This window comes from Poecilia latipinna, unplaced genomic scaffold (assembly GCF_001443285.1).
Source record: "Poecilia latipinna isolate Pla-1442-1.1 unplaced genomic scaffold, P_latipinna-1.0 Scaffold139, whole genome shotgun sequence".
In the NCBI taxonomy this organism is placed as follows: Eukaryota; Metazoa; Chordata; class Actinopteri; order Cyprinodontiformes; family Poeciliidae; genus Poecilia; species Poecilia latipinna.
The window spans coordinates 281943-308459 of NW_015112755.1; the positions used below are offsets into that span (position 1 = coordinate 281943).

General features: G+C 40.0%; 2 protein-coding genes across 3 annotated transcripts in view; both read right to left on the reverse strand.

The window, feature by feature from the left end:
• Positions 1-4575, reverse strand: part of LOC106945315 (protein tyrosine phosphatase receptor type M) — a 216781-nt gene extending 212206 nt beyond the window's left edge. The window contains exon 1 of the mRNA XM_015028913.1: positions 3811-4575. Within this exon, the coding sequence (XP_014884399.1) occupies positions 3811-3883 (73 nt within the window). The 5' untranslated portion in view covers positions 3884-4575. The remainder of the gene's footprint in view (positions 1-3810) is intronic.
• Positions 4576-9782: 5207 nt separating this feature from the next.
• Positions 9783-16201, reverse strand: LOC106945316 (leucine-rich repeat-containing protein 30-like). 2 transcript variants are annotated; one of them, XR_001424536.1, is made up of 2 exons: positions 13452-16201; positions 9783-9793 (listed from the first exon to the last, which is right to left on the reverse strand). XR_001424536.1 is itself a non-coding variant. In XM_015028915.1 (1 exon), exon 1 carries the CDS (start codon positions 15955-15957, stop codon positions 15058-15060), a length of 900 nt encoding a protein of 299 aa, XP_014884401.1. In that variant the 5' UTR covers positions 15958-16201; the 3' UTR covers positions 12207-15057. The 2 variants fall into 2 exon arrangements, 1 of the variants encoding a protein (XP_014884401.1); XM_015028915.1 differs by lacking the exon at positions 9783-9793 and having other exon boundaries at positions 12207-16201.
• Between the last annotated feature and the right edge of the window lie 10316 nt (positions 16202-26517).

A 26517-nucleotide genomic window follows, 5' to 3' on the forward strand; every position in this document is an offset into this window, starting at 1 on the left:
GACGCCATCAGCGGCAGTCACTCTACGGTGACAAACTGCAGCTCTTCTGCTCTTCCAGCTTGGGCATTACTCTCAACGCACGGCTCGCCCCCATCAGAAAACAAGGCAGGTTTTATGGCTAGCTGGAGAAGGTGGTAAACATAACAAAGTGTGCAGCTCCCTGGAATTTAATGTGCTCGGTCGAAAGACGAAGTATAGATATCAAAGGCCAGGGCTGCTGGAAAAAAAAAAGGCTGTGTTTATAATAAAGAAAACAAGCGCCTTACACAATAAGATTTTTTTAATGATGTTTTTTTTATACTTTGTTTCTGAACAAAGTATAAAAGAACAGAAAAGCAGATGATCCATGGGCTGGTTACTGATGTCAAGGTTTAGAAACCGCAAAATATTTTTTTTAACACACCAATACTAGTTTAAAGTGATTTTAATAGGAACTCTAACCACTGCATCATCATTTTGCCAGTGGTTATTTACACAAAAAATGTTAAAGACAACTGCTTTATGTGAAAAACTGACATTATTGTTCCTGCTGGTAATGCTTTGTGCAGATTTTTCCACTTTTTTGGGTTATTTTGATTGACAGACTTTTATAATTTTGGCCACATTGGCACTTATTGAGCAGAATATTATACTTTTATTGCCGTTCGTCGCTTTATAGAGTAACACAAGCGTAACAAAATTCAAAATAGCTTACTTATACATCATAAATACACAACTGTCTTCTCAAGGCACTCAACAAGGACCAACTGATTTAATTTATATACAAAAAAAGTATAGAATTAAATTCAGTTACTGTAAATAAACACCATTTTCATTCTACTAATAATATAATGCAGTCAAGTTCAGTTTACTACGCCATATGATAAGTGTTTCAACTCATGAACTGATGACTTCCTTTCGTTGACTTTGCAGACGTTCCTTATACTACAAATGCATGTGGCAACAGTAGAAGGGAAAGATTTCCTTTTAACAAAAAGAATCATGAGCTGCCATCCCATTTGAAAAGACAGATCAAACACACAGGATGACTGATCCATGACTACTTTCTATGTTGTACAAAATATATTTAGTGTATTTGCTGCATCTCTGACAATGCAATCAAATAGCAGATATACTTACAGTAGTTCTTTCAATGGCTTTGTGTTATTTATCATCAACAATATCTCCTTACTGGAAGGCGAAATGATTAAAAAGGTTGAAAACAATATTAGCTGGCTTTTTTAGCCTGACCATCTGCTTTGATAGAGTCTGAAGTTGGTTACCAACGATGGGTAGCTACTTTAGTATTAACGCCATGATTATCTGTGTTTTCCAAAAAGAAAATATTGTTTGATGAAAAAGCCTTCTTTGTGCCAGCTAATCAGCAGTGGACAGTGTTGTTTTACTTTATGAACAATACAAGGATTGATAACTAATTACCAATGTCTTTAGCAGCAGAATAAACAATACTTGCATTTCTCTATTTGTGTAAATACAAAAAAAACCTGTTTATTTTCCACTTTGGTCTCTTGTACTGACCCAAACCGAATGCAGACAGATCAGCAAGGTGACACGACAGGAGATTAAACTGATGGAGTGTCATGGCTTCACTCCTCACCAGTAAATTAAAAGACTTTTCCAAAAGGACTGTTGTCTGTGATCGACTCGAGGCGTCCACCGCCACAAGCTCCTGATACTGTGAACAGGAGCTCTGGTTACCTCCGTGATCTAATTATCACTTGAGCCGTTATCGCATGCTCTCCATAACAAACGCCCCGGCTGCTGCACGCTTAGCCTCCACCTCTCCATCCGTGTGTGGCTAATCCGTCACCTACCCGGAGAGAGCGAAATGCGTCCGAATTGATTTCATCCTGGTTTACATATTTACACACACACACGTACACACATACTGTGCAATTAGGAGCACATTTATCGATGGTTTTGGCACCACTGGGAGCCAATGCCGAGCAGCCAGCTCCCAATAAATCTCCAGTTCCCGAGGCTGCCAGCGGGCAAGACTGATAAACCCCACGCAAAAAATGGACTGGGAATACTCTGAGCTTCAGGGCAAGAGAGTTCTCAGTCACTAAAAATTGACCTGAGGTGTTGGGAACAGTTGATGTAAGCCGTGTGTTTATCCTAAACATTTTCCAGAGAATATTTATCAGTATTTTAGTTTGCACCACACTGCCACAATCTGTTTCCAAAGTCTATCTGAACTCTGCCTCTCTTGAGTGCTTTGCCTTCATCATCTGGGTATAATATTATGAGTGTAGCATGCTGCCCCCAACAGGCTCCTGACGAAATGCATCGGCTTTCTGCTGAATCTACACAGCATCCTGCTAACGAGCCAAACCACACATCACAAGTTCAAACCAGAAAAAAAAACAAAAAAACAATGAAACACATTCAGAAATAAGAACAGCCAGCTTCATTTGTTAGAGTGAATTTGAAGCTATGTCTCCTGGCTGCAGGGATCAGCCTCAGTCTGGACATCATTTATCCATTTATTGATTGGATAATATGGGTTAATGTTCCTTTTTTTTTTTTTTCTCCCACCACATACATTATGTGACATAGGTGGCAGAGCTGAAATGACCCCATTTAGGGACTTGTAAACATGCATTCAGAGAAATACAGTCACTAAATTTAATAGTATTGTTACAAGAATGCCAGTAAGCCACAATCTGGTGAAAAATCGTCACTCTTTTTACAAATGAACCTTCGGCTCTAACTTATTTGCGTTACGTTTATAATAAAACCGGCCAAATCAAAAGTTAGGAGAAAGTGGCAATGCAAACACCATCGAGAGTCCTGATAAACTTCTGATCAAGTTGATCAGACAAATTAACTACAGCTAAAAACAGCTTGGGCACCAAACTACAGCGATTTACATGTTTTTCATTTAAAAAGTACATGTTTCCGTTTCTTACTACCCTCTTTTTATGCTTCTGTTGTAGATTAATGTATGAAGAGAAATAAATAAAACACTTTTTTTTTCCCCCTCTGCTTTTTGTTTTGTTGTGCCAATCCCCCCACCTCCCAATCTGGTCGTTCATTTTATTCTGGAAGTCCCACTGGTTAAAGATGACAGAAAAGGGAGAATTAAGAGATTAAATGAAACTTGGTGATATGTCTTTTTAAAATACACCATATGTTCTGTTGAATTTGGAGAAGCTGAATTGTTTTTTGCATTGAAACTTAAAAAAAAAAGAAAAAAAAAAAAAAGAAGCAAACTTGGAATGATTTTCTCACAGATTTCAAAACGTATCAACCGCGCTTTAAATTCAGTGTAATGCATTACTACAGGGGCACTTTATGTCTGAAATGCACTAATGAAAAATGACAGAAGGTTCTGCTTTAAGCTGAACCAGAAGCGCACCGGCGGCTCGTTTGCTGCGTGAATCCCTTGAGGTTAATCACATTAGACAGATCAAGATAAAGTTAGGCTCAAACAGTCCCCTCAGTCTACTGCAAACTTGTCGCGCAAACAGCGGCGGTAAAACGGCAGCAGAGTCGCCCACGCGGAGCGCACCTGTCCGCTGCGCGCGCCGTGGGACCGCAAAGGTGAGAACAAACTCCGCGCAGCTGAAAGCAGGAGTTCAAATGTGACATTCCCCGAAATGCGAGAGGGAAAAACAACACACCCGGCTCCACGCTTGAATACAAAATGACACGTTAGTGCGTTACTTCAAGGATTTCTACACCGCAACAATGACTAATGCATCAGAGAGAAGTGATTAAACTCGACTGAAGTGCATCTCTAACCCGTGCCACCGTGGCGTTAAAGGAGATCGCTGCCTGCAAACATCTTAGGGTGATCATCCTTACCTTTAAAAACTTCCCCTTGGACGGACAACAGGAGGCTCATCGCTGCAAACAACCAATTGATAACTTTATCCATGTCGGCAGCGCCGTGGTAGCGTTAACCCCCCAGTCGCGGGGTTAACTGGAAACTCTTCTTTTTCTAACTAAAACTGTACTTTAGCTGTGTAAAAATCTAAAGTGGCTCCTCGGTCCTTTGTCCCCTGTCCTGCGGTGAGGGAGGAGGGGGTAGGGGGAGAGGACTGTGGCGGACACGGCTGCTTCTTTGCACTCTTTGGAGGAGGAATGTGTGAGTGAGTCCTGATTCCTGAATTACGCCTGGTTTGAGTGGTCCGGTGTTCAGCTCCAAGAGAGGAGCAGCGGCTGTCTGCGCGTCGTCTGGCCGGTAGAGGGAGCGTCTGAGTCCCGACTGGGAGGGAGAGGGACACGCCGAGGCGTCCACTCCTCCTGCTTCACTGGGGCTCCCAATTGATGCTGATCAGGAAAACATCTGCAACAATTTAAGTTTATTGAAGCACATCATTATCTTTTCTTCAGTATTTTAGGTGCATGAACTTTACATGATCCCAGTCCGTTCTGGTTTAAAATAAAAATGTCATTCCATCCATCATCTTGGCATTTACTTCTAGAATGTTGTCAGTGGTGTTGCATTGAGAGCAGAGAGGTGGCGAGTTTAACGGCAAATTATATTTAGTTACCTTCAAACTTATGGTTAGAAATTTTAAGATGAAGAATGTCAAGATTTGTGGGATTATCTTTTTAATGCCTGGATGAGGTCAGAGCAGTCGCAAAGGAGAGCCCATTGAATTTCTACTATAGGTGGTTGAGTTTATGTTTTCAACAACTGCACAATAACAATAAATTATTTTTAATAAAGGCTCTCGCAAAAGTACGTTTTTTTTTGTTTTTTTTTTACAAACAACACACACATTTTTAACTGACTTCAGTTCTTTTGCTAACTGAATTTATGTGTAGCTAACACTTGGGTTATTATATTTCTACACCTAATTCTCACCTTAGCATTAGCCTTATTGTTAAGCTCCGCTGCATTAGAACTGGGCTCTGGTCCTCATAAGGGAGGGGTGACCACCTCTACCCTCTGAGCGCCATCATTCTGCAACTTTTAAGTGCATGCGTCCTAGCTTCGATGCACCTAAATGTTCTTCTTCGTTTGTATTTTTTTTTTGTACCACCGCCCCCTAGCGGACTGGAATGTGGATGACAATGATAGTCAAACACAGCTAAATTAAAACAAACACACTGAAACAAAATCTTGAGAATCTCCACGAATGACCAACCTCTGGAAAACACCCACAAACGTACCTATATAAGGAATTAAAAAAAAAAAAACAGTTTCCCAACACACTACTTTATGATGGCAGAACTTTTGCTCTCTTAGTGATAAGCTGCAACATATATCAGCTGTGGCAGTGGAGACAGAAAGAACTGAAGCAAATGAGACAGAGCTCTCTTTCATTAAGCCCCTAGAGGTCAGTGTTTGTAATAGCAGGCTCATGCCAACTCTAAACAGTATAGAAAAAAAAAACAATTTGTGTTGGAGCAGAGATTCATCCTCAGACCCATTTAGGACTGAAATCGTACACCTCTCCTCAAGGCCCAGAGGAGGAGGGTTGATTATTTGTACTTGAGCAGACACTGGATCATGCAACAATTCAGTTACCACAGACACAGCACAAATCTCTAACAGAATAGATGCAAAAGATGCAAAAAAAAAACAAAAAAAAACACACACACACAAAAAAAACACCCATAACTTGATGTTGCAATCATTGTTGTGAAGAGAGGAGACTTAAACTACTAAATTGTTAATTTTAATTTTAATTTTTTATCTCTGCTTCTGGATTTTATCTTAATATAACCCTATTTCAAGATGTTATAACAACCAGGCGATTTCCTGTAATGTACACACAACATTAGCCTAATAAAACATTTATTTTGCATTTCTCATTGAGACCTTTTTGTTGTTTATTGCACAATAGCTAAACTAAGTCAGAAATCATAATTTAAAACACAGTTCATAAATAATACCCACTGATTATTGTTGTTGTTACATTAAAATCTTTTTTTTTCATATGCTATTTTTTGCTAGCAATAAAATACAATTTTCTTTCCTAACTAGACATGTTCCTGTCCCAGTTTTATACAAGTAGCTTTATAATGTTTGGCAGATGGATTTTTAATCCCAGTTCACCTTGTGTGTCCTTTTTGATCAAATTCATGCATTGATCCCATTAAAGGGAAATGCCGGCTGACATTCAAAAGAACTTCATTAATTGGCCTGGAAAAAACAAAAAACAAACAGAAAAAAAAAACAAGGTTGCCTCATTACAGCAGAGATTTTCAAAGCTCTTATGGACATTATGTAACTCAAAATTAGTCTTATTTAAAACATCAAGTGCAAATAACATTAGGTTGTTTGTCTGTGCAGCGGGAAGGAGATGCAACTAATGACAAAGTCAAACAATGTCACATTCCCTTATTGTTTTTGCATGCATAAACATACCCGGCAATTTCTCGTCTACCAGCAGATTTTATGGCTAATTAAAATTCAAGAAGATTGACATAGGTCATCATTTAGTCCCAAAATGACCTCCTCTTGTCAAGGATATATGGCTCCTGTTGCTGTTTTCCACCATGAGGACGCAAACAATGGCTGAGGCGTTTCAAAGAAACGCCTCACTGTGGTGTGTAGGTATTGTCTTGGCAGCAGCGGTTCTGTTTCAAGGAATTCATGAAATCCAGACCGAGCAGAGCTGTCATGGGAGTTGGTGAGAGCATGAACTTCAGGGATTGGTTGGAATGAGCGGACAGCGTCGTTGTTTGTGTGTGTTGTCGGCTTATGGAGGGAGAGAATCGTCGGTGTGTTTGTGAGCGTGAGATTGAAGGCTGTGTTTCAGCGGTTGACCATGAGCACAATTTGAAGTCATGTTGAACAAATATATCCTGCCTCACTCCAGTGGCTGTCTGATACAACTCCACAACAGTGACAGACCATCCTATGTCAACACCAGGCCTCAAATCTGTTATTTATTACTAACAAAAAAAAAAAAAAAAAACGGTGGGTCTCGGAGCTGTTTCTGCTCACTAACATCTTCTTGTCATTGCTTAGATCATTTGGTCAAGTTTGTTTTATACAAAAATACACATTTTAGCTTGCTTTACCTTTATGATGCCCTGCAATAGTGTCTATACATCGTAAGCTATTTTGTCAGCCATAGAAATTTACGTATTTTATTGTGGTTCAAAGTCATGGACCAACAAAGCAAAATAGAAATACATGGTTTAAAAAAATCTGAAAAGTGAGTCATGCACATCCATTTCTCCTCTACTCTGATACCCCTAAATAAGATCCAGTGCAACTAATAACTGTCCCTTTGCTAATCAGGTTCTCTTCAGGTAGCTTGATTAGCAAATATAGTCCAAGTGTAGTACCTCAGTTCTGTAAAGGCCTCTGAAGTTTGTTAGAGAACATGAGTAAACAGCAGGCATCATCATGCCCAGCTTTGAACTTCTCATTGAGTTTTCTTCAGTGCTTGAACATCTGAAAGTGGATTGAGTACAGCACAAAGGCAAACCTACCAGTTCATCGCCTTCCCTATTAACTGACAGGCCAGACAAGGTGAGCATTAGTCAGAGAAACAGCCGAGAGCCCCACAGTAGCTCTGGAGGAGCTGCGCAGATCTACAACTCAGAAGGAAGAATCTGTCGGCAGGATAACTATTTGTCATGAGCTCCAAAAATCCGGCCTTTATTAAAGAGTGACTTCAACGTTTTAAGCGTTGATTAAACAGAGCCATAAGAAGTCTTGTCTGCAGTTTGAAATAAAACATGTGGAACAAGATACTCCGATTGAAATGACCAACATTTGCTTCGTAGACTACATGCGACTCACCAGATGTAGCAGGAAACAAGCACTTTACTATGACACACCATCAGTTTTGAAGATGCTCTTTTCATGACAGACAAAGAAGTAGGCCGTAGTTTCTGAGAAGATGGATCTAAAGATCAGAAAACCTTTTCAGGACTGCAAAATAATTTGCCTGCTAACAAGACTAAAACTACAAACGTACAGCTCTGCATGGATTAGGTCTGGGAATATTCACATTCAGAAATACCCAGTCAAAGTTCAAACTTAAAATCTGGGAGAAGACATGACAGGTGATGATCCTGTCACTCCAATTTGACTGAGCTTAAGCTCTTTGCAAATAACTCTATGCAAAGATTTTATGATCTAGATATGGAATGCTGGAAGAGAAATATCACCAAAGTACCTGCAGCTCTGCATATGAGTAAAAGATGGTCCTGCAGAGAACTGACTCAGTAGGGGAGAATACAAATCCATAGGTAAAAAATATCCACTCTAAGAAAATGAAGTTTGTAGTGGTGAGGTGACATAATGTGAAAAATAATTTTCTAATTCACCATATGCATCTCCCTTTCAGCTTTTTCTATGATCTATGGTGCTATGGAAAATCTTAAGCCACCTTTCATTCCTTTATGTACTATACTTTAAAGGGACCAGGTGTTGTCGTTATAACGGTCTTGAGAAATATTCCTATAGACCTTTCAATGGTCTTTCAAGGCCTTTGGGTTTCAGTGCTAATGTGGCTAATGTGTGGTTTGAAAAGATCTTAAAACAAATGGGATTTCAATGCAGCTTGAGATTTCTTTGACTTAATCTAGAGTATAAGAAACACAAATAATAACTTAGACATAATAAAGTATTTCGTCATAAAACCGGAGCTCACAACGAGCAATGACTTTACTCTGAGCTCCACCAGGTGGAAGAAAATATCAGATCCTCTTCAAGACTGAACCCAGCCAAATTTCATTTCATGTACACATGATTGCATTGTTTTGCTCATGGTTCAGGTGTCAAAGTGGTAAATAAAGAGCACTGATTTTTGGCTAAACCCCTTCGTCACCACAACTGGACTGAACCTCTACCATATCATTGCAGCCAGTCCATCTATCCACCATCTGGGATAACCTGGAAATAAGACACAAAAAGAACTGAGGCAAAGCCTGACCCCACGACCCAAAGCAAACCCTGACCTACATCCACGCTAGCAAATTTATGTTGCGTACATATAGCAAAACAGCATTGCTTTCCAGGTGCAACTGTCCTGCAACTTTCAGATTCGACACCTGAAACAAATAAATGGATCATTTTAAGGTCTCAAAAGAGCTGAATGACTTCTGATTAGGGGAATCAGTCTTATGATTCATATGTGTCTTTTGCAGGATATTCACTTTTGAAGAATTAAGTATTATTTCCTCAGTACTAATGCACATGATTATCAAATTAGACATCAAAATAGGAATGTTTACAGCTCATACAAATACTTTGATGATGTTGGCTTTATATAGATTTATGTTCACACAGCACACCTTAATAAAAACATATTGAAAAGAAAAAGTACTAATGGCTTAAAAACGTGTAAGTAACATGAAAAACAGAACTGGAATCCTGAAAAGCTTCTTTCAAAAATAAAAAAAAACTTAGCATGAACATATTTGCCAAATTACGTTTGTCATAACTGCAGTCTGCAAACACAAATGTCTGAACTTTGTTTCATGCCGCAACAGTAACCACCAACAGCGGAGGAGCCTGTTAGTCTGCGGCAAATTACTTTTTACTCCTTCATGTTTCTTCCTGTGGCGACTGTTTCCATTAGTTTGTTATGAAAATGATTAACTAAATAACAAATTGTAATTGATATAACTGGGAGTCTGATTCTTTGTCAATAAGAAACCCTCTCACCCTGTGTAAGGAGCGTCAGTGTGACTGAATAAGTCACAGAAATTTAACTGCACTCCAAAGAAAAAACTTATTAAGTCTCTCCTCATGTGGCTGCCTTACAGCAGGGGGTTTGGCGTTTAATTCCATTGTGATTATCCCCTGCCTTGATTGTCGGAGGCTCAAAATGAGATTGATTAGCTGTCCCTCATTTTAAGAAATCACTGGCTGCCACCGAGGCTAAACTGTTTTCTAAGCTTTGGATTAAGAATGCAAAATAGCTTTGAATGAACTGCACAGGAGCCAGTCGGCGCTCGCTACTCGCTTAGAAATTAAACAGTGTCCTACTATAAATGGAATTGGTGAAGCGCGTAACTATTAAATAGGATCAGTAAATCCGATAAAGCCCATTGTTGATCCCAGCTGACCATCAGGTTCACGTGCTGTAATGCCCACAGGCAGACGGGTAAACTGTAAAGGAGCGCAATGCTTTCCTGACATAGTGTGTTGTGTACTTTATTAGAAAATGCACAAGAGAGACTTTCCATAAGTGGATCCAGGAAGTGGATTAAGAAGGGAGTTAATCTCAAAAGGGAAAATTGTTATGGCTATAGTAGTAGCCAGGATTTGGAAAGTGAAGAGGAGCAAGGCTGTATAGTGCACTAAATTAGCTAATGTGTTTGTAAAAATAAGCAACATTTCTGTATTTTCTATCATTTACAGCGATAATTTCTCAGAAAAGTCCCTTTCTGTTTCCCGTTCCATCACAATTAAGGTTTATTTATTCACTTATAAATAAACCTAAACCTAAAATTGAGACTTTTCACAATTTTTATATTTGCTTTAATGTATTTTATTGAGACGGTATGCAATGATGGCCAAGTAGAAGGGAACTGATAAAAACCTTTTAAAACCTGCTCAAATAGAAATCTGAATAGTTTGACATGCAGTTTTTATCCATCCCTCCTGACTTTGATACCTTTAAATGAAATTCAGTAAACTGAGTGTAAACTTTAGTTGTAGTCCAGCTTTGCTGTGAAGGCCTCAGAGGTTTGTGTGAACAAATTTCTGAACAATGAGCATCATGAAGCCCAAGAACACACCAGAGACAGATCAGGAGGAAAACTTTGTTAGGTTACAAAACAATATCTAAAGCTTTGATCATCTCACAGAGTTCACAGAGTTCAGTTCATTTCACAATCTGAAAGTGACAGTGTATGCCATAACTGCAAACCTACAGCAAAACATGGTAGTGGCAGCATCATGATATGGGGACACTTTTCGTTAGCAGGGAAAGCAAAACTAAAGCTAATGGAAACATGTAAGGAAGCAAATGCAGCACAACTCTGGAAAAAAAAACTGTTAGAGATGGCAAAGGACCTGAAGGTGGTTTTGGAGGTTTACCTTCCAGGAACAAACGTAAAGATGCAAACAGACCTGCAATGGAATGTTTGTGTAAATTATATTAATGTGTATATCTAACTGAAAATTCATGTTCACAGACACTCTCCATGTAATATTCAAAGATGATATATATTCAAAACCAGTGTACATCCCGAAAAACGTGAAGCTGTTATTATAGCAAATTGAGTCAAATTGCTTAAATACAAATGCATGCCACACTTTTCAGATTTTATTATTATATCAGTCATACAATAATATTATTTATGATTATTTGTACAAAACATAGAAAAAGTATTTTGTATCTTCAATCTCGCAAGTATGCATAACTGTGTATTCATTTATTACAACAAATCATAATACAACACCTTGTAGTTTATATTCACAACGTAATTTAACACAAAAATGTTCAAGTGTTAGAAACTTTGAAACATACAATATTACATCTCTGTTTAATTTTTAATATTTTTCTGCACAAATGCTTTATCTGTGCTTTTATTTAGTTTTTTGTTTTTTCAACATTCCCATAGTTTTTCCTGACATTATTTATTGTTTATTTTCAAAATAATAACTGGGTGACTTATTCATGGCTAACAATGGGCTTTAACACAAAATATGCATATAAATATCTAGAGATTAAGATTTTACAGCCATAGTCATGTTTATATATATCTTATTTCTCGGAATATATGTTTATCAGACTTTTCTCTCCAGGTTCCCTTAGAGCCCCACACAGAACCTGAAATCGGGTCATTCGGCTCACGCCGATGCAACACTTCTATATGTGCTTTCTTTGACAGCATATCCCATGATCACTATCTGGGACAAAGACTTATTCAAGAGGGCGTCATCTATCATGAATGCATGGACTGTGTGTGTGCGTCCATGCGGCCCTGTGATGCAGTAACAATAATTTACCAAGAGAGGTCGCTTTTCTGCCGTTCCTCGGTCTCACTTCAAATGAAATTAGAAATGTAGTTTTAGGACTAGTTGTAGAAACATAGGCTTATAAATCTCGATCACAGATAAAATGGCTGAGCTGCAACAGATACTGCTGATTAGTACTAATGAGGACACTTTTTCTTACTCATTACATCAAAACGGCTGCTTTACCGGAGGAACCTGAAATCACACTCACATGATTCACATTCCCATAATCATTAATGAAATGAAATTAAAAACATTTTTAATAGCACAACAGGTCGACATTTTTAGATTAACATATTTTCAAACCAGAAGCATTTGTGCAATTTTTAATGCTGAAAACACACAGTTCAACCAGATTACTACAATATGCAATCCATATTCTGAAAATGCGTAGAAAAGTACAGCATCAGGTTGCTGATTATCAGGATTTTGTTGATTTCCGTTAAATCCAAAAATCTTTAATCACTTCACTGACTGACTTTACTGTATTTCATTTTAGAATAATAAGGCAGAATTTAGTATTTAAAGTCATTTAGGTTAACATGTGTCAACAAATATGGCAACCTGTGAGCGATGTTGGCTTATCTAACATTTCTGGATGTTTCAGATGAACACTGAGAAATTCAAGTAATACATATAAACAATATCAAAGAAAGAACATACTTTTTGTAATGTTTTTGGAAAATTTAATTTAAAAATCCCATTTATTTCCACTTAAAATGACTAATTTAATATCACACATAGACGTATCATAATAGAGGCACGTGAACATAACTCTGTTACTCAAGATTTTGAAGTTGAATTGACAAGTTTGAACCCCAGACATTAAGTTTGAAGTGAGAAAGTAGTCCTCTCTAAACTTTCAAACTAATGCTAAGCCAGAGAGGAACCACTTCCAAAGTGGATTTCTGTCATCGTGGGGCTTAACCACTATAATTTGACACTAAATTGAAATTCTTCAAAAGATAATTTTATAATCTAAAACCTTTCCAATTTTTTGCAAACACACAGTTAAATGAGAAAAAGGGATTTTGGGGGTTGAAATGCATATATTTTCATATCACCACTGAGCAGTTACAACTAATTTTGTCTTTAGACTGAGATAACTCAAAGCAAAAAAAAAAAAAACAACTAAAAACTATTTCTTCAACTCGTAATAAGCTTTACATTATGTCAAAGCATGTTTTTCCTCAACAAATTTAGAAATGTTTAATTTTCTAAACATTTTTTAAGAACAGATTGCTTTCACAGGAGTAAAATCCTTCATGTTTTCAGAGATTAGACGTACAACGCAGCATAAAACAAGTCACGCATTTTGGAATGTGAACACTGCACCTGCTGGTTTTGGTTGGGCTTTTTCAGAATGGGCAATTTGATTTGACCTGTAGCAAAGCCTGAATATGTAAAAATGTATTTTAGTTGCATAGAAATTGAGTAGTTTTAGAAGAAAAAAAAGTAGCTTTTCCTAAACCTTAGAAGAAACAATGCAGTGGACATTCAGTTTTAGAGAATTTTGCATTAGATGTCCTCTTTAACAAACACATAACCTACTTATAACATAATTAATGTAGCTTAATGCTTAACAGAAATGACCATGAAGTTTACATTCAGAGCTGAACGTAATTTTCAAATGTTTAACTCAACTCCTGTGTTGATATTTCCTCTCCAAACTGGCAATTTAATTCAAACAAACATCAAAAGCGTATTAATTTAGCTTAATTAAACTTTTGTGAACCTTAATCTACCTTTACTGCGTTTGGAAAACATTTTATTCCTATCTTTATTGTCAGCTACTTGGTGGTGCAACACGGATCATCCTTTGATGCTTTGATCTGATGAATGGAACAATATTTAATCGTTTCCATGTTGTGTGTGTGTGTGTGTGTGTGTGTGTTTCTTTTTAATCTGTTGAGGAATCTTCAACACCCCTGCCCTGCTCTGCTGTTCTTTCCACTGACTTTACACACCTGATCCCTCTGACCTGAATACAATGAGGAGAGTTGCTCTGTAGTTAAACTTACCCCTGTCAGACTCACACTGCCACACCAGGATCAGCCGATGAGCAATCAGCGCACAAATGCAGACTTGTGAATTTTTAACGCCAGCTGAACAGCTTCTCTCGACCCCATTGAATAACAAAACTGGATATGCAAATTTGAAGAACTATACTGCTATTCAGGCAAAATTCAGTATATTTTTACAGAGTCATAGAGATAAAGTGGACAATTTTAAACAATATTAGGCTTATAGCATAATAATCATGCTTTGAATACACAAATTTGCAAGCACTTGGCAATAGTTCCTCATTTGGGGCTAAGGTAACTGTAGAGAGCACTTTTTTAACCTTGCATTGCCTTATCTTACAGTTATATTACAGTGGTAAACTCCTTCATGAACACAGTCCATGTTTTTGTACCGCCACACCAAATCCTTTCCTCACATGCAATTTATCAAAAATATGATGTGTTCAATATTAGTCTTGTGCTTCACAAAAACTATTTTATATTCAGAAGGATGTGGAATTATTAAATCCAGCCCTAATTTTAAAAAAAAAACAAAACAAAACTGTGACACAGTTAGGATCAACCTTGAAGCTCCAGCTCAGACACCAACTGTAGCATCATATATCCATTAGAAAGCAAGCCAACTCATTGAGTCTGCTCAGTTGCTGCATTACGGAGCCCTGAAAGCTCCAAGAAACACAGAATCTTTATGTGTGCATGTAATATTCCTCTCTATGATCAGAATGTTCAGATTAACCAGGCCCTGAATCTGGTTAGCAATGGCTTGCAAATGATTGCAAGCCACTGCTCCCAAGTGAAAGAAGACCAGGCCTAGCATGCTGTAGACCAGTGACCTCAAACGGCAATCCTTGAGGGCCAGAGTCCTGCATAGATGTCCTACACACTGAAATAACATGACTAAACTGCTTCACTAGCCTCCACAGAGCTGTGCTAATGAGCTAACATTGGAGCCAGGAGTGCTGAAGCAGAGACACATCTAAAAGTTGTAGGACACATGGAGTTTGAGACCATTGCTGTAGAAACATCAGACTGAGTTTGGTCAAATGGTGCATGGCCATCAGGGTGCAAGGAATCATCAAACAGCACACACATACACACACACACACACACACACACACACACACAAACAGTGGTGCTTGTTTAAGTGGGCTTGAGGTAGTTATACAGGGCACTGAGTCCACCTTGCAGCACCTCATGGATAGGCTTGAGAAGCGGGTTGTGAATTATATGAAGTCCTTTATCGAGTGGGTGGCAGGCCAGCCGCCTGAGTCTGCTCAGCTGGTACATCTCATCAGGCACATTTTGCAGCTCGTTAAAGTCCACATTCAGAAGCTCTAATGAATCCAAGAAACACAAAGTCTTTGGAAGAGTGTGTATGCTGTTTCCCTCCACGATCAGGATCTTCAGGTTAACCAGGTCCTGGATCTGATCCGCTATGGTCTCCAAGCGGTTGCAGGCCAAGTGCAGGAAAACCAGTCCTTTCATGCTGTAGACGCAGGTGGGGATGTGAACAATGCGGTTGTGACTGAGGTTGAGTTTGGTCAGATGATGCATGGCAGCCAAGCTGCTGGGGAGGCTGGAGATCTGGTTGTTGGCCAAGCTCAGCACCTCCAGGCGTGTGCAGGAGCCCAGCTCCTCAGGGACCTCGCTCAGGCGGTTGCGACAGGCAAACAGCACGCGGAGCTTCTTCAGCAGGCCGATCTCAGGGGGCAGGCTGGACAGGTTGTTTCCCAACAAGTTGAGAATCACCAGATTGTCCAGAGAACCCAGAGCAGGAGGCAAGGAGCACAGACAGTTCATGGACAAGTTGAGCTTCTGAAGGTCCTGGAGCTCCCACAGCTCGGCGGGGGCTTCATCCAATCCCCGCATGGCTAAACTTAGAGTACTGAAACCAAAGTGTATGCTGGTTTGTTTTCGGATCCTCTCCGCTGCCCAGGACAGGCTGGGTTGGTCGTCTCTAACTGTACCCTTCCTCCTTTGGCCCACACTCACCTCGTTCAACTCTGAGCTGGACAGGCTGCGGGACTGCTTCCCACCCATCACCTTCGTAGCGATAATGTTTCCGTCACTTATAACAGCATGCAATTAACTCAATCACCAACTCCTGAAGCAATGAGAGGTCTGCTAAGGACAATTGCAGCTGACTGATCTCCAGGGCTCTTGAACGTTGTCAGCAGCAGTTTCACTGTACCGCCTGGTTGCTCGTAACGCTCACATTGATTCCTGGCTGAGTTTTTCTTCACCAAGCTGATGCGGCAGAGCGCTGTACTACAGACCCTGTGATCTGCATGTCCCAGATCCTTTCTTACTGGGTTTCATTCCCCAGCTGCCCCTGTCACTTTTCAAGCACACACATGCCATTTAGATCCCCACCCACCGAAAGGCAGGCATGACATGTTGTGTGAGCACAGTCACTTGAGGCCACTGCTACAGCTAATAATGTTATTACAGATCATAGAATTAACCACATGTAGAAGTCTCCACCTTTACTTGCACCCTCTTTTTAAAGACGTGTAAAAATGATCTTTACATAATCTTATACTAATTGCATTTATTCAGTGACGAAGCAATCTCCCCCTGCTGCTAACACAGATTAAAAGCCAGTGTTTTTCAACATAGCACTGCGTAATACAGAGAGAGGATCTTGGGTATTTCTGAAGACTGATGTGGTCCAGGAATAAGGGTGAGTTTGTGTACCTGGAAAATGTTCCCGTTAATTTGGCCATATATTTTGAATCATTATCCTGTTGAAGGACGCCACCAGATTTGTATTTACTGATACCATGAGTTATTAGTTTCATATACTTGAACAAGGTTCACAAGAGCTTTGTATGGGAAACTGACCTACGGTATCACAGATCTTTATGTAGCACCAAGTACAGATACTTATCCAAGATCTGTTTTAAATCCAGAACCACACAGAGAGGTTCTGGAAAGCTCTACCTTATGTTTAACCAAAGTTCCTGGCTTAGTTAAAGTTCCAGCAGTGTTTTTCTAATTGAAATGTTTACATTGGTGTGTGACAAAAGTAAACAACCCACTAGCCTATAACTTGCACAATAGTACAATATAATGGTACTATTTTTGGCATTTTTTGTTAATTTTTCTTATATATATATCTAGATATTTTTTTTTCCTGAGACCCCTGGTAAGTCCTTGCCACAAGGTTCTGCAGCAGTGAGCTGTGGGGTTTGTTTATTGCCTTCCTCCCTCACCATTCTTCTTTGCGGTGTCAAGATAAACTCAATCCTGGCTGGTTTGTCTCAGTTCCAGTCGTATAAAACTTGCCACAGTTATTAGCTCTGTTGCCTTGCAGCAGGAAGGTCGTAGGTTTAATTCCCAGCCAGAGACATTCTGAATGGGGTTTGCATGTTTTTTGTGCATGAGTGGATCCTCTCAGTACTCCGACTTCCTCCCGCAGACCGAAAATATGCCTTTTATATCCATTGGCTCTGGGCTAGCCTTAGGTCTGAGGTTGTGTGTGTGCTTATGTTTATGATTGTCTGTCTCTGTGTTGCCCCGCAGTAGACTGGCAGTGGCAATCTATTGATGGTCTACAATGTTTTTAATCCAATGACGGCTCCAGATAGGCATCACCCCACGGCATCAATATAGACAATAGATGGATTGATTTGAAGCAGACATGGGCAACTTTAGCCAAACAGATCTCCAGTGATATGTTCTCTTTCCGTTTCTATTTTAAAGAGTGAATAAAATAAATGTGCCTCTGTTCCATATCATTCAGGATCATAGAAATTGGAAGTCAAGGGTTAGTTTCTTCACATTTTGATCAAACTAAACTAATAAACAAGTGTAAGCTTAAAATACGAGGCAAATTTATTTAAAGGAAAACAGCATTTATGTTACTTTGTCGGTATAAATTGAGTTACAGCTGCTTTAAAGATTCTGCTATGCACAACATATTACACATTCATCATAACATCATTGTCTCGTTCTTCTCACCGTTATTCACACGTCAAACCAGCAGCAGCTCTAAGCATCATCATGATACATCAGTATGAGCTGCTTCAGTCTCAAGTGCAAAAGGACACAGGGTATTCCAGTATGTTCCTATAACTCTGCTGCTACTTAATTCTGCTATTTAATCTCACTTATATCGCCCCCCAAAGGGAAGAATCTCTCTTTACATGAAATAGTACACTGAAGCACATTTACATTTTTGAATTTGCCTTTCCCTCCAGCAACCGCGGCGGTAAAAACTTCTTAATGCGCCGTCCCTGAAGACATTTTTCTTAAGTACTTCCCAGCAGTTGTTGCTCAAGGGTATTTGTTCACGTTCTTTTCAAAATTTAAAACACAATTTAAATAATTATATGTTTTCAGTATTTGCTCGAGCTGAAGATATATATACATATTTATCATTTCTTTAACTGACAATTCGCATGGATACATTCCACGTTATTGGGACAATGAAAGTAAAACACTCTGACTTCTTAAAGCTTGCTCTGTTAAAAACAGCCACCTTGCACACTCAGATTCAAAATAATTCATGCCCCGAAGGCAGAGAGGGGTTATATATAGGTGAAAAAGTGTTATTAGGTAATCATTCAGAAATGTCTCTGAACATCAGTCGTCAGGTTTGGTGGAGGGAGAAGTAGTTCAAGGGCAAACTGAGGTTTGTGAGATGAGGAAAAGTTTTTAGGCAAAACCCTTCAAGGCTTTTTAATGGTTGTTAATGAATGCAAAGGATTATGGAAGATTCAACAACTTGAACCCTAAATGAACTCTTTCATTTTTCAATGTGTGTTAAGAGAAACGTATTGGGTGCAGGATGTTTATGAGGATATAATGTTTAGCATTTTCTTTAAAAAGAAAATCAATGTGACTGTAATTCTGCGGCGTCATGTCTCCGTTTACTTCCAGTGCTGGATTTCTTGGCAGAGATTTACATTGTCTGTTTTGAGATTTCTTCTTAGCTGGCTCCGAAAGGATTCTCCTTTTATTTGTCATTTTTGTTGCCTTTTGCTTTTTGTTCTCCCTCAGTTTCTTTTTCTTTTTGGTCTTTTATTCCAAAAAAAGGTATGCCTGATCCAGGGAGTTTGTGTTTAGCTGTCACCCTCCACTAGAAAGATGTATTGCTGCCAGTTACTTTGTATTTCTTCCATAGAAAGTTCAGTTGATCCTGTGATTAACCGCTGAGCTGTAGATCGTTTCTTGGACAGGCTCACATCAAAAGTCCTTTGGGATCTCTCACCAAAACCTTGCTCAGGATGAGGGATTGCTACAAACTCAGTGACTCAAGCAGTTGGGTATCCTTGTAGAAAACTTTTTACTAATCAAAACGATAAACCAAACTGAAAGACTGTGATCTCATAAGGCTTCCTGAGTCTGAGCAGGACTGGAAGAAGCCACGGTCATCACTCTCCTCCCAGCGCAGTAATCAAAGTACAAGGATGACAGTTAGCAGCGATACTTACCTCTGGGGACTCTGTGGCTTTGCTGTGAGGAAGGCAACATCAGCACTTATGAGTGATAGGCTCGACTGTGTCTGTGCAGAATTGGACATCGGAGCTGCTGAGGTGCATTGACCACTCAAGCAGATGCCCTGCTTGTGCAGCAAATCTCATCTGGGATTTTCTTTCGAAATGTCAATATCTCAACATCAAAATACTGCGTGTAGTAAAAAAGACGCTGAGTACTGGATTTCTGGTGTCGGTGCTTGGAAATGCGCTTTCACCCCAGACCCTGTAGTTTGGGTGAGTTCTGCTATGTGGATGTTACACAGATCTGTGTGCCTCTGCAAATTTCTCATCCAGCTGGGGAGAGTCATATCCTGCTATCATCTTTTTTACAAGAAAAGCAACACCTCAGCTGTATCTGTCAGAGCACACCTTCCTTCAACGTGCAAATGCATCACCAGCGAGACAAACACAAAGTCCAGGAAAAATACTGTCAAATGTGCTATGAACCTTCATAAATATGCCAATTACGTCTAAACAGCATTGCATTACCAAGAAATAGGAAACATTTATGAACTGAGGAAACTGGTGGGTTACAGAAAGTTTGTTGTATGGTGGCACATTCCAAACAATAATGTCAAAGCTTTGCAAAAGGTCTACGCTAACTTTGCTGTAATTTTTGCCAATTCATCTTTTCAATTCAGCTTCAAGCTCAGTCGTTTTGGATGGAGAATCTCTGTAAATGTGTGTTTTCAAGTCTTGCCACTGAATCTAAAATTGGGTGTAGGTCTGGACTTGAACTAGGCCGTTCAAACTCATAAATATGCTTTTATCTAAACCAGTCCATTGGTGAACCAGTGGTGAACAGTGGGTCTGTTTCAACAACAGCTTTCTCATTGTCCTTCACATGTGAACTGTGGATCTCTACAGCTCCTCTAGAGTTGCCAATGGAGACTTTCATTGGTTTCCCTTGCCAAACATGTTGGCTCATGTGGATGATGCCCCGTATGGAACTGCAGCTGCAGTGCCCAACGAGATATTCAGAGCTTGAGATATTGTTTTATCGCTTAGCCCTGCTTTAAATTTCTCCATAGTTTTATCTTTTGATCTGTCTGTTTTCCTTGATCTTCAGGATGTTGTTTGTTCACTAATGTTTCATAGCAAACTCCTGAGGCCTTCACAGAACAGCAGAATTTGTAGCGCAGTGGGCCGAATTCAAATGTGCTCCATACTTTTCGGGTTTTATGTTTGTAAAATTTCTGCATCATTTTCCTTTCATTTCATGACTACACATAAGATTCCAGAAATGCTTGCTGTAAAAAAGAAGTTTCTACAATGCATGACTTTTTTGAATCAAATTTCTACTTTGAGCATAACAACAAATGAGCAAGAAAAAGCTTTCAGTTTAAATGAAAAGAAAATGGGATTCACCGTTCCTCTTGCAAGCAACACCGTAATACGGAGCCCCATTAGCGCCAAATGAGGATGACTTATTCAACCTGAAAAGAGTAACACCCCGCTGTCCTCGGGGTGACAAAAATGATCTCGTTTGAGGAAACTCATCTGCTTATGTGGCACAATAATGACTCTGGATGAGCTACCTTTTGAGACTTCACTTTAACATATAAACCATTATTACTCGTTCATTACTTTGGAGGATTCTGGCAGTGACGGATGATGTATGGCCTCATTGTTGGAGAAGCTGCTGTAGGTATCTGGATCCTGTTGAAATGTTAGGAACAGATGCCAAGACCTCAGGCTCCTGGGTCTATATGGGAGACATATTATTCCCCGCAGCCAGCGCTTTCACAGAAGAATGTGCTACCTCTTTAGACAGAATACAAGATCAGGTCTGAGAAACAAGAATTATGCATTTAGCATGCCCTTTCAGATAAAATTAGCACCGTGCAAAGGGAAAAAGCCTGCAAACAGGGCTGCACCTGAGCTAGTAATCGTCTATTATTCAGCATGTGCAGATGTGAATATTCACACCGGTGGACACTTTCCATTTGTGCAAATGCATGCACCGCCTGCCCCCCATCCCAGCTCCCTCTTGCTAATGGAGTCAGTGGGAAGAGGCAGCACATTTTTTTTTTGTCAGAATTTGAGGACATGTCAAACATGTGAATTGCCATCTGGAAATTGGCTGCAACGCTGCTCTTTCCAAACCTCCAGGTGACACAAAGGATCTGCTCAGCAATGCAAATGAGCGGGGAGGAGTGTCCATCGAGGCTGCTCAGAGGGATGGATACGAGGCCAAGAACATATCATTTTAATGTCTCCAATATTCTTTTCTTCACAAGATTGGACACACCGAAGTTGCCCCTGGCTGCTTGTGCAAAGGCTCAGCATAGAATTAAAGCTATTTTTAACATATGCAAACACTGTCTGAAGGCATGTTAGTGTTAAAAGAGCACAAACACAAACGGCATCTTCTCAGAATATGTTTTCACCTCCTTATCAACTCAGAGAGAACCACCTCCACCGAGTATTTTATAATCCCTCTAATCCCCCGCCCCAGGCCGCATGCCAGGTACGTGTAGTTAGATGTGCACTGAGACAGCCAGATTCACCCTCAGATACAGTAAACTGGGACAACATGATGAATAGATAATAAAGGCACCCAGGAGACGGAGCTATCCGGGTTAACTCCGCCGTGTAAAGACACCATTTGTAACGATGGCTGGAATGGAAGTGAGCAAAGCTAACCGGGCTCCAAAGTGACCAAATCAGTCGTGACTTTGCTGATGCAGCAGATGGGAAGTACAAACCAATTGTGGCTGTGACAACAACAAAGCAGGGTGATGAAGTACCGCGAAGCAACCAATCTGGGTCTCACCTGCTTACTGCCACAGAACACCGAGCCTCGCACAGAAACGATTGAACAATCAGTACAGCTTCGCTCCTAGCTTTGAGATAAACTGTCACTTTAAGATGGCGGTTTAATTTGAGCCTTAAAGTTTTTAAACCCTCAAGAAAAGATGTAACAAATATCTATGGTTCCATCCTTATGAAACAGAAACAGTGCAGCTCAGTAAAAAACTCGACATTTTTTGCAATATGCTGATAAGCGACTTAACAGTTGGACAATCGCACGGTGTCCCACTCTTTCCTACCTCGGCATATGTCATGATGTCTCGGAAAAAGTGGGTTAAGTGGATCTAAACTTGAGGAAGCAAAGTAAATTTTGATGTCCTATTTGAGCCTAAAGATATTTTATGCAGGGGTCTGTCTTGGATTTTGTGATACGTCACAGCAGGGGACACAGATGAGATCATCAGATACTGGAAAGCTGCACCGGTTGGTACTTGGCCAGAATATAATCAGTAATCTGAAACTGACTGATTTCCGTCACTGTTTTAAAGCGAGATTTTTTTTTTTTTACAATTGATGACAGTATTTTTCATTCATTTGATTGTAAGTAAATTGTAGCAGAAAACAAAGCAATGGAGAAATTCCAGTCATGAATAATTTAATGTGAATCTACATGAAATGTTGCTTGGTTGAGTGTTACAGGTGCTGCAGAGAAATTCATATAACCAGGCTGAGGCTTAGACTAGAAGTGACAGAGCTTTCAGAGATTTCAGGGACTTTTTTCTGCTCATGCCACCAGAACTTTAAACAATGCAACTTGACAAGCCCTGTTGGAAAAATTAGGATGCCTGCCAGAGCATCACTGCCAGCAAGCCATAAATGTTTCATGTGGTGCTGATATGGTAATCACAGGATGCCGACAATGACACCTTGTGAGAGTTGGATAACGATGGCTGTCTTTCAGGCCTGGGTGACTCTGGACACACTCCAGTGTTTGAGGCGCAGCCTGAAGAGTGAATCTGTCTCTTAAAAGTTTTCTAAAAGCCTAATACAGTGATGAAAGTCTGCATACGATGAATGAAACACAGGTGCACGAGCCCTGCAGGCACCATGCAGCCACAGACCCGATGTTGTGAGCCGCATGCCGTGATCTTAAATATATATTCTGTTTCATGAGGTTTGTGAGAGGGTCCAGGTGCCCAGTGGTGGCACAGGCCCAGCTGGAGGATGTGGCTGACTGGTGCTCAGGCTGGCATACTAACAGAGCCAGGGGTGCTTTCACAGCTAGCTTGAAAGGGTCCTGGCGCCGGTGCCATTCACCCCCCAGTTCAGAGGCACAAGCTCCAGCTGCATGTTCATCGCAGACTGAAAATAAAAAAGGGAAACTTTTATTCTGTTTTTTTTTTCTTCTTCTTCTTTTTTGCGCCACACCCTCTGGAGGGGGTTTCGTGACAGGAATGCTGATCTGATCGGGTGACATTACACACAACGCTGCCACCTTGACAACATCTGCCTCTCGCTGCACATGACATTCTCCCAGATTTAAAGCTAGAGTGGAAAGAGGACATTTTCATACCTCATGGGATGAAGTAGGGAAATGCCAGCTCGTCTGAAGCAGCTTAATATGATATTTGTCTGAAGCTTGTGTAAGCCTTTTATTAAAGTGAAACAATCTTGTCAGACACCTGTTGTTCTTGCAGGCAGGGATGTTTATTGTTGGCCTATCTAGTAACACGGTAATCCCCAGCTGGAACACAGCAGTGTTACCAGTGTAACCTATTCTTGGCCATCATAATTTTCTGCGAGAGCGTTTGTTTAAGCATGACAGTCCGTGTGCAGGAGGGAGAAAGTTGCACACAATTGTAAAATTACGGAGATTTACATCTGAAAATCTCTTAGGTTTGATCTCTACTAATCCTCACTGCCAGTGACTTGAATCCATCCGTCCACTGTCTACCTCCAGGGGTCAGAGCTGGAAATGACTTCCCATTATTTATTTTATTTTTTGTTCAGAATAGCTAAAACTCTGTCAAAAATGAAAGAGAACCTCCTTGACATTCTTGTGATTTTGTGCTGCCTTTAGTTGGTTTTCTCCCAGGATTGATTCGTACTTGGCTCTACCTGTAACATCTCCAGGAAAAGCATCCCCACAGCATGACAGTGCCACCACCGTGTTTCATGGTGAGGATGCCTTGTTCAGAATGTAAGCCTTCTGGTATGTAAAGTTTTGCATAAAGCAGTGAAAAGGTCAACCGTGGTCTCATTTGAGCATAAGAACATTTCTTCCACATGTTTGCCGTGTCCTCCACATGGCTTCTGGCAAACTTTAAACAAGACTTGGTTTGTTTTCAATAATTCAAGTCTTGTCACTCCTCCACAAAGACTAAACTTGTAGTCTTTGTGTAAGTCTTTGTCAAACCAATTGTTGTGAAGAAATCACAAAGCCAGATTTTTCAGAGCTACCATTGGGCTGTTTACTGCTAGAGGTATCAGAGTAAATGGGGAGCTGAATACACATCCGTGCCACTTTTTAAAATTATTTTTAATGACAAAACCCATTTGAAATCATGCCTGTTGGTCTATTACATAAAAACCCAACAAAACACTGACTCTTGTGAGTGAAACGCATTCAGGGGTGTGAATACTTTTCCAAGGCATTGTGTGTGTACAGTACTCAGTGATGGCAAGCATCATTTCTCTTCCTTCTGGCACGCAATGTCATGCAGAACAAGTCGCTTATTGCTGACTGCAGTGATTTCCCGTGTCTGCTTCTGGGAAGTGTGTGTGGAGGCAAAACAGTTGGGTCTTACTGGACATGTCTGTGATTAAGAAGTAATGGACCAGGATGTGACAGGAAAGCAGGGAGGGGGTGGGGTGGGGGGGCTGATCGCTCACAGGGAAGGAAAGCTGCATATCTTTCAGGCTTTTGTGAGAGAATACAAATTTTGCACGAGTTTTGCCCGCCAAATCCCACCAGGGGGACATTAAAGAGCCACATCGTCAACTGAACCGCCGAGGAATGATGGACACATTAATTGTGGAGTCAAAAGACCCTCTCATCATCTCACCCTGCCTGCCATGAATTCCATTGTCTGCATTTGGATTTAACCCACTAATTGGAGCCCGAGTACCTATTGTCTTGTTGCATGCCTGCGGTTTTTGGCTTACGGTCTCAGTTATATTAGGATGTGGGCATTTTAACAATCATAATCAAGTGTTGGATCAGATAATCAGTGATGTGTGTGAGCTGGTTGAGGTGTTTGGCCAAGCAAAGTTCAAACATCAAGGCATCACAAGAGTGGAAATAAAATGTGATTAGACAGTTTTATTTCTGAGGGGACAGCAGACAGCTGCTTCAACGCTCAAGCAGAAGGTCTGCAAGCGTTCCTGGGGGCCACAGATGGGTGTATGGGGACACCTACTGGCCAAACTTCAGGCAAGCAAGAGAAAAGTTTAGCAACAGTTCAGTTTAATTTTTTTTTTAGTAAAATAAAAGTCATTTCTGGATTCATTATGTCTGTGTTCTTAAAACCTTTCTCAGAAAATCAGGATTTGGCTCTGACGCATTGTATGTTCGACTTTCTAGTTTCTGTAAGCAATCTATTTATATTGCATCTAATAAAATCCTAGGTATACATGAAGTGAGTTGCAGTAAAACACAGCAGTAAGAAAGGGAATATGCCAACAGGAGAAATTAAAAACTAAATGAATCATGAGCTTGAAAATGACAGATCACATTTAACAGACTTAAAAACTGAAAAGCTCTGACATGGAGCTTTTCTTGTCTGCGTCTCCACCTGTTGGTCGATGACATGCACAATCCTGGAGACTTTTGCTCTCGATCTTTAGTCCTCTTCTCTGTGTTCATGAACACCTAAAATATTAAGATAGCATGTGTATAGATTCTTGCTGCAGTATTCACAGCTAGTTTTGTGTCTTGTCACATTAAAACTATAAACCTTCATGTTTTTTTATTATTGTCAAGAGCTTTAATGTGCTAGACCAACACGACCAACTGTCTGGGCTCTTTCTATATTCATATGTGGATTTTCTCAGAGTTCAAAACAGGAGAAAAAAAAAAACATGACTGGTAGGCTAATTGGTCTCTCTAAGTTATGTGTAATTATGTGCATATGTCTCTGTTCTGTGTGTCTCTGTGTTGCCCTGTGATGGCTAAATGTTCAGGGTGGACCTTTCCTCTGGACCCTACAGAATAAACATGATCCAATAAATAAATAAAATGCCTTGCCTCACAGTTATCAGTTAAATAAGTTGGTTCTGGACCTGGTCACAAGGCTGGGATTTTTAAAATGGTCTTTACTGTGAAATGTGCTAATGTGTTATTTCTGAACAACAACAAAAAAAA

What these genes read in the sequence shown, in the direction of transcription:
- LOC106945316 (XM_015028915.1), bottom strand. Translation starts at nt 15,957, where the DNA reads ATGGGTGGGAAGCAGTCCCGCAGCCTGTCCAGCTCAGAGTTGAACGAG.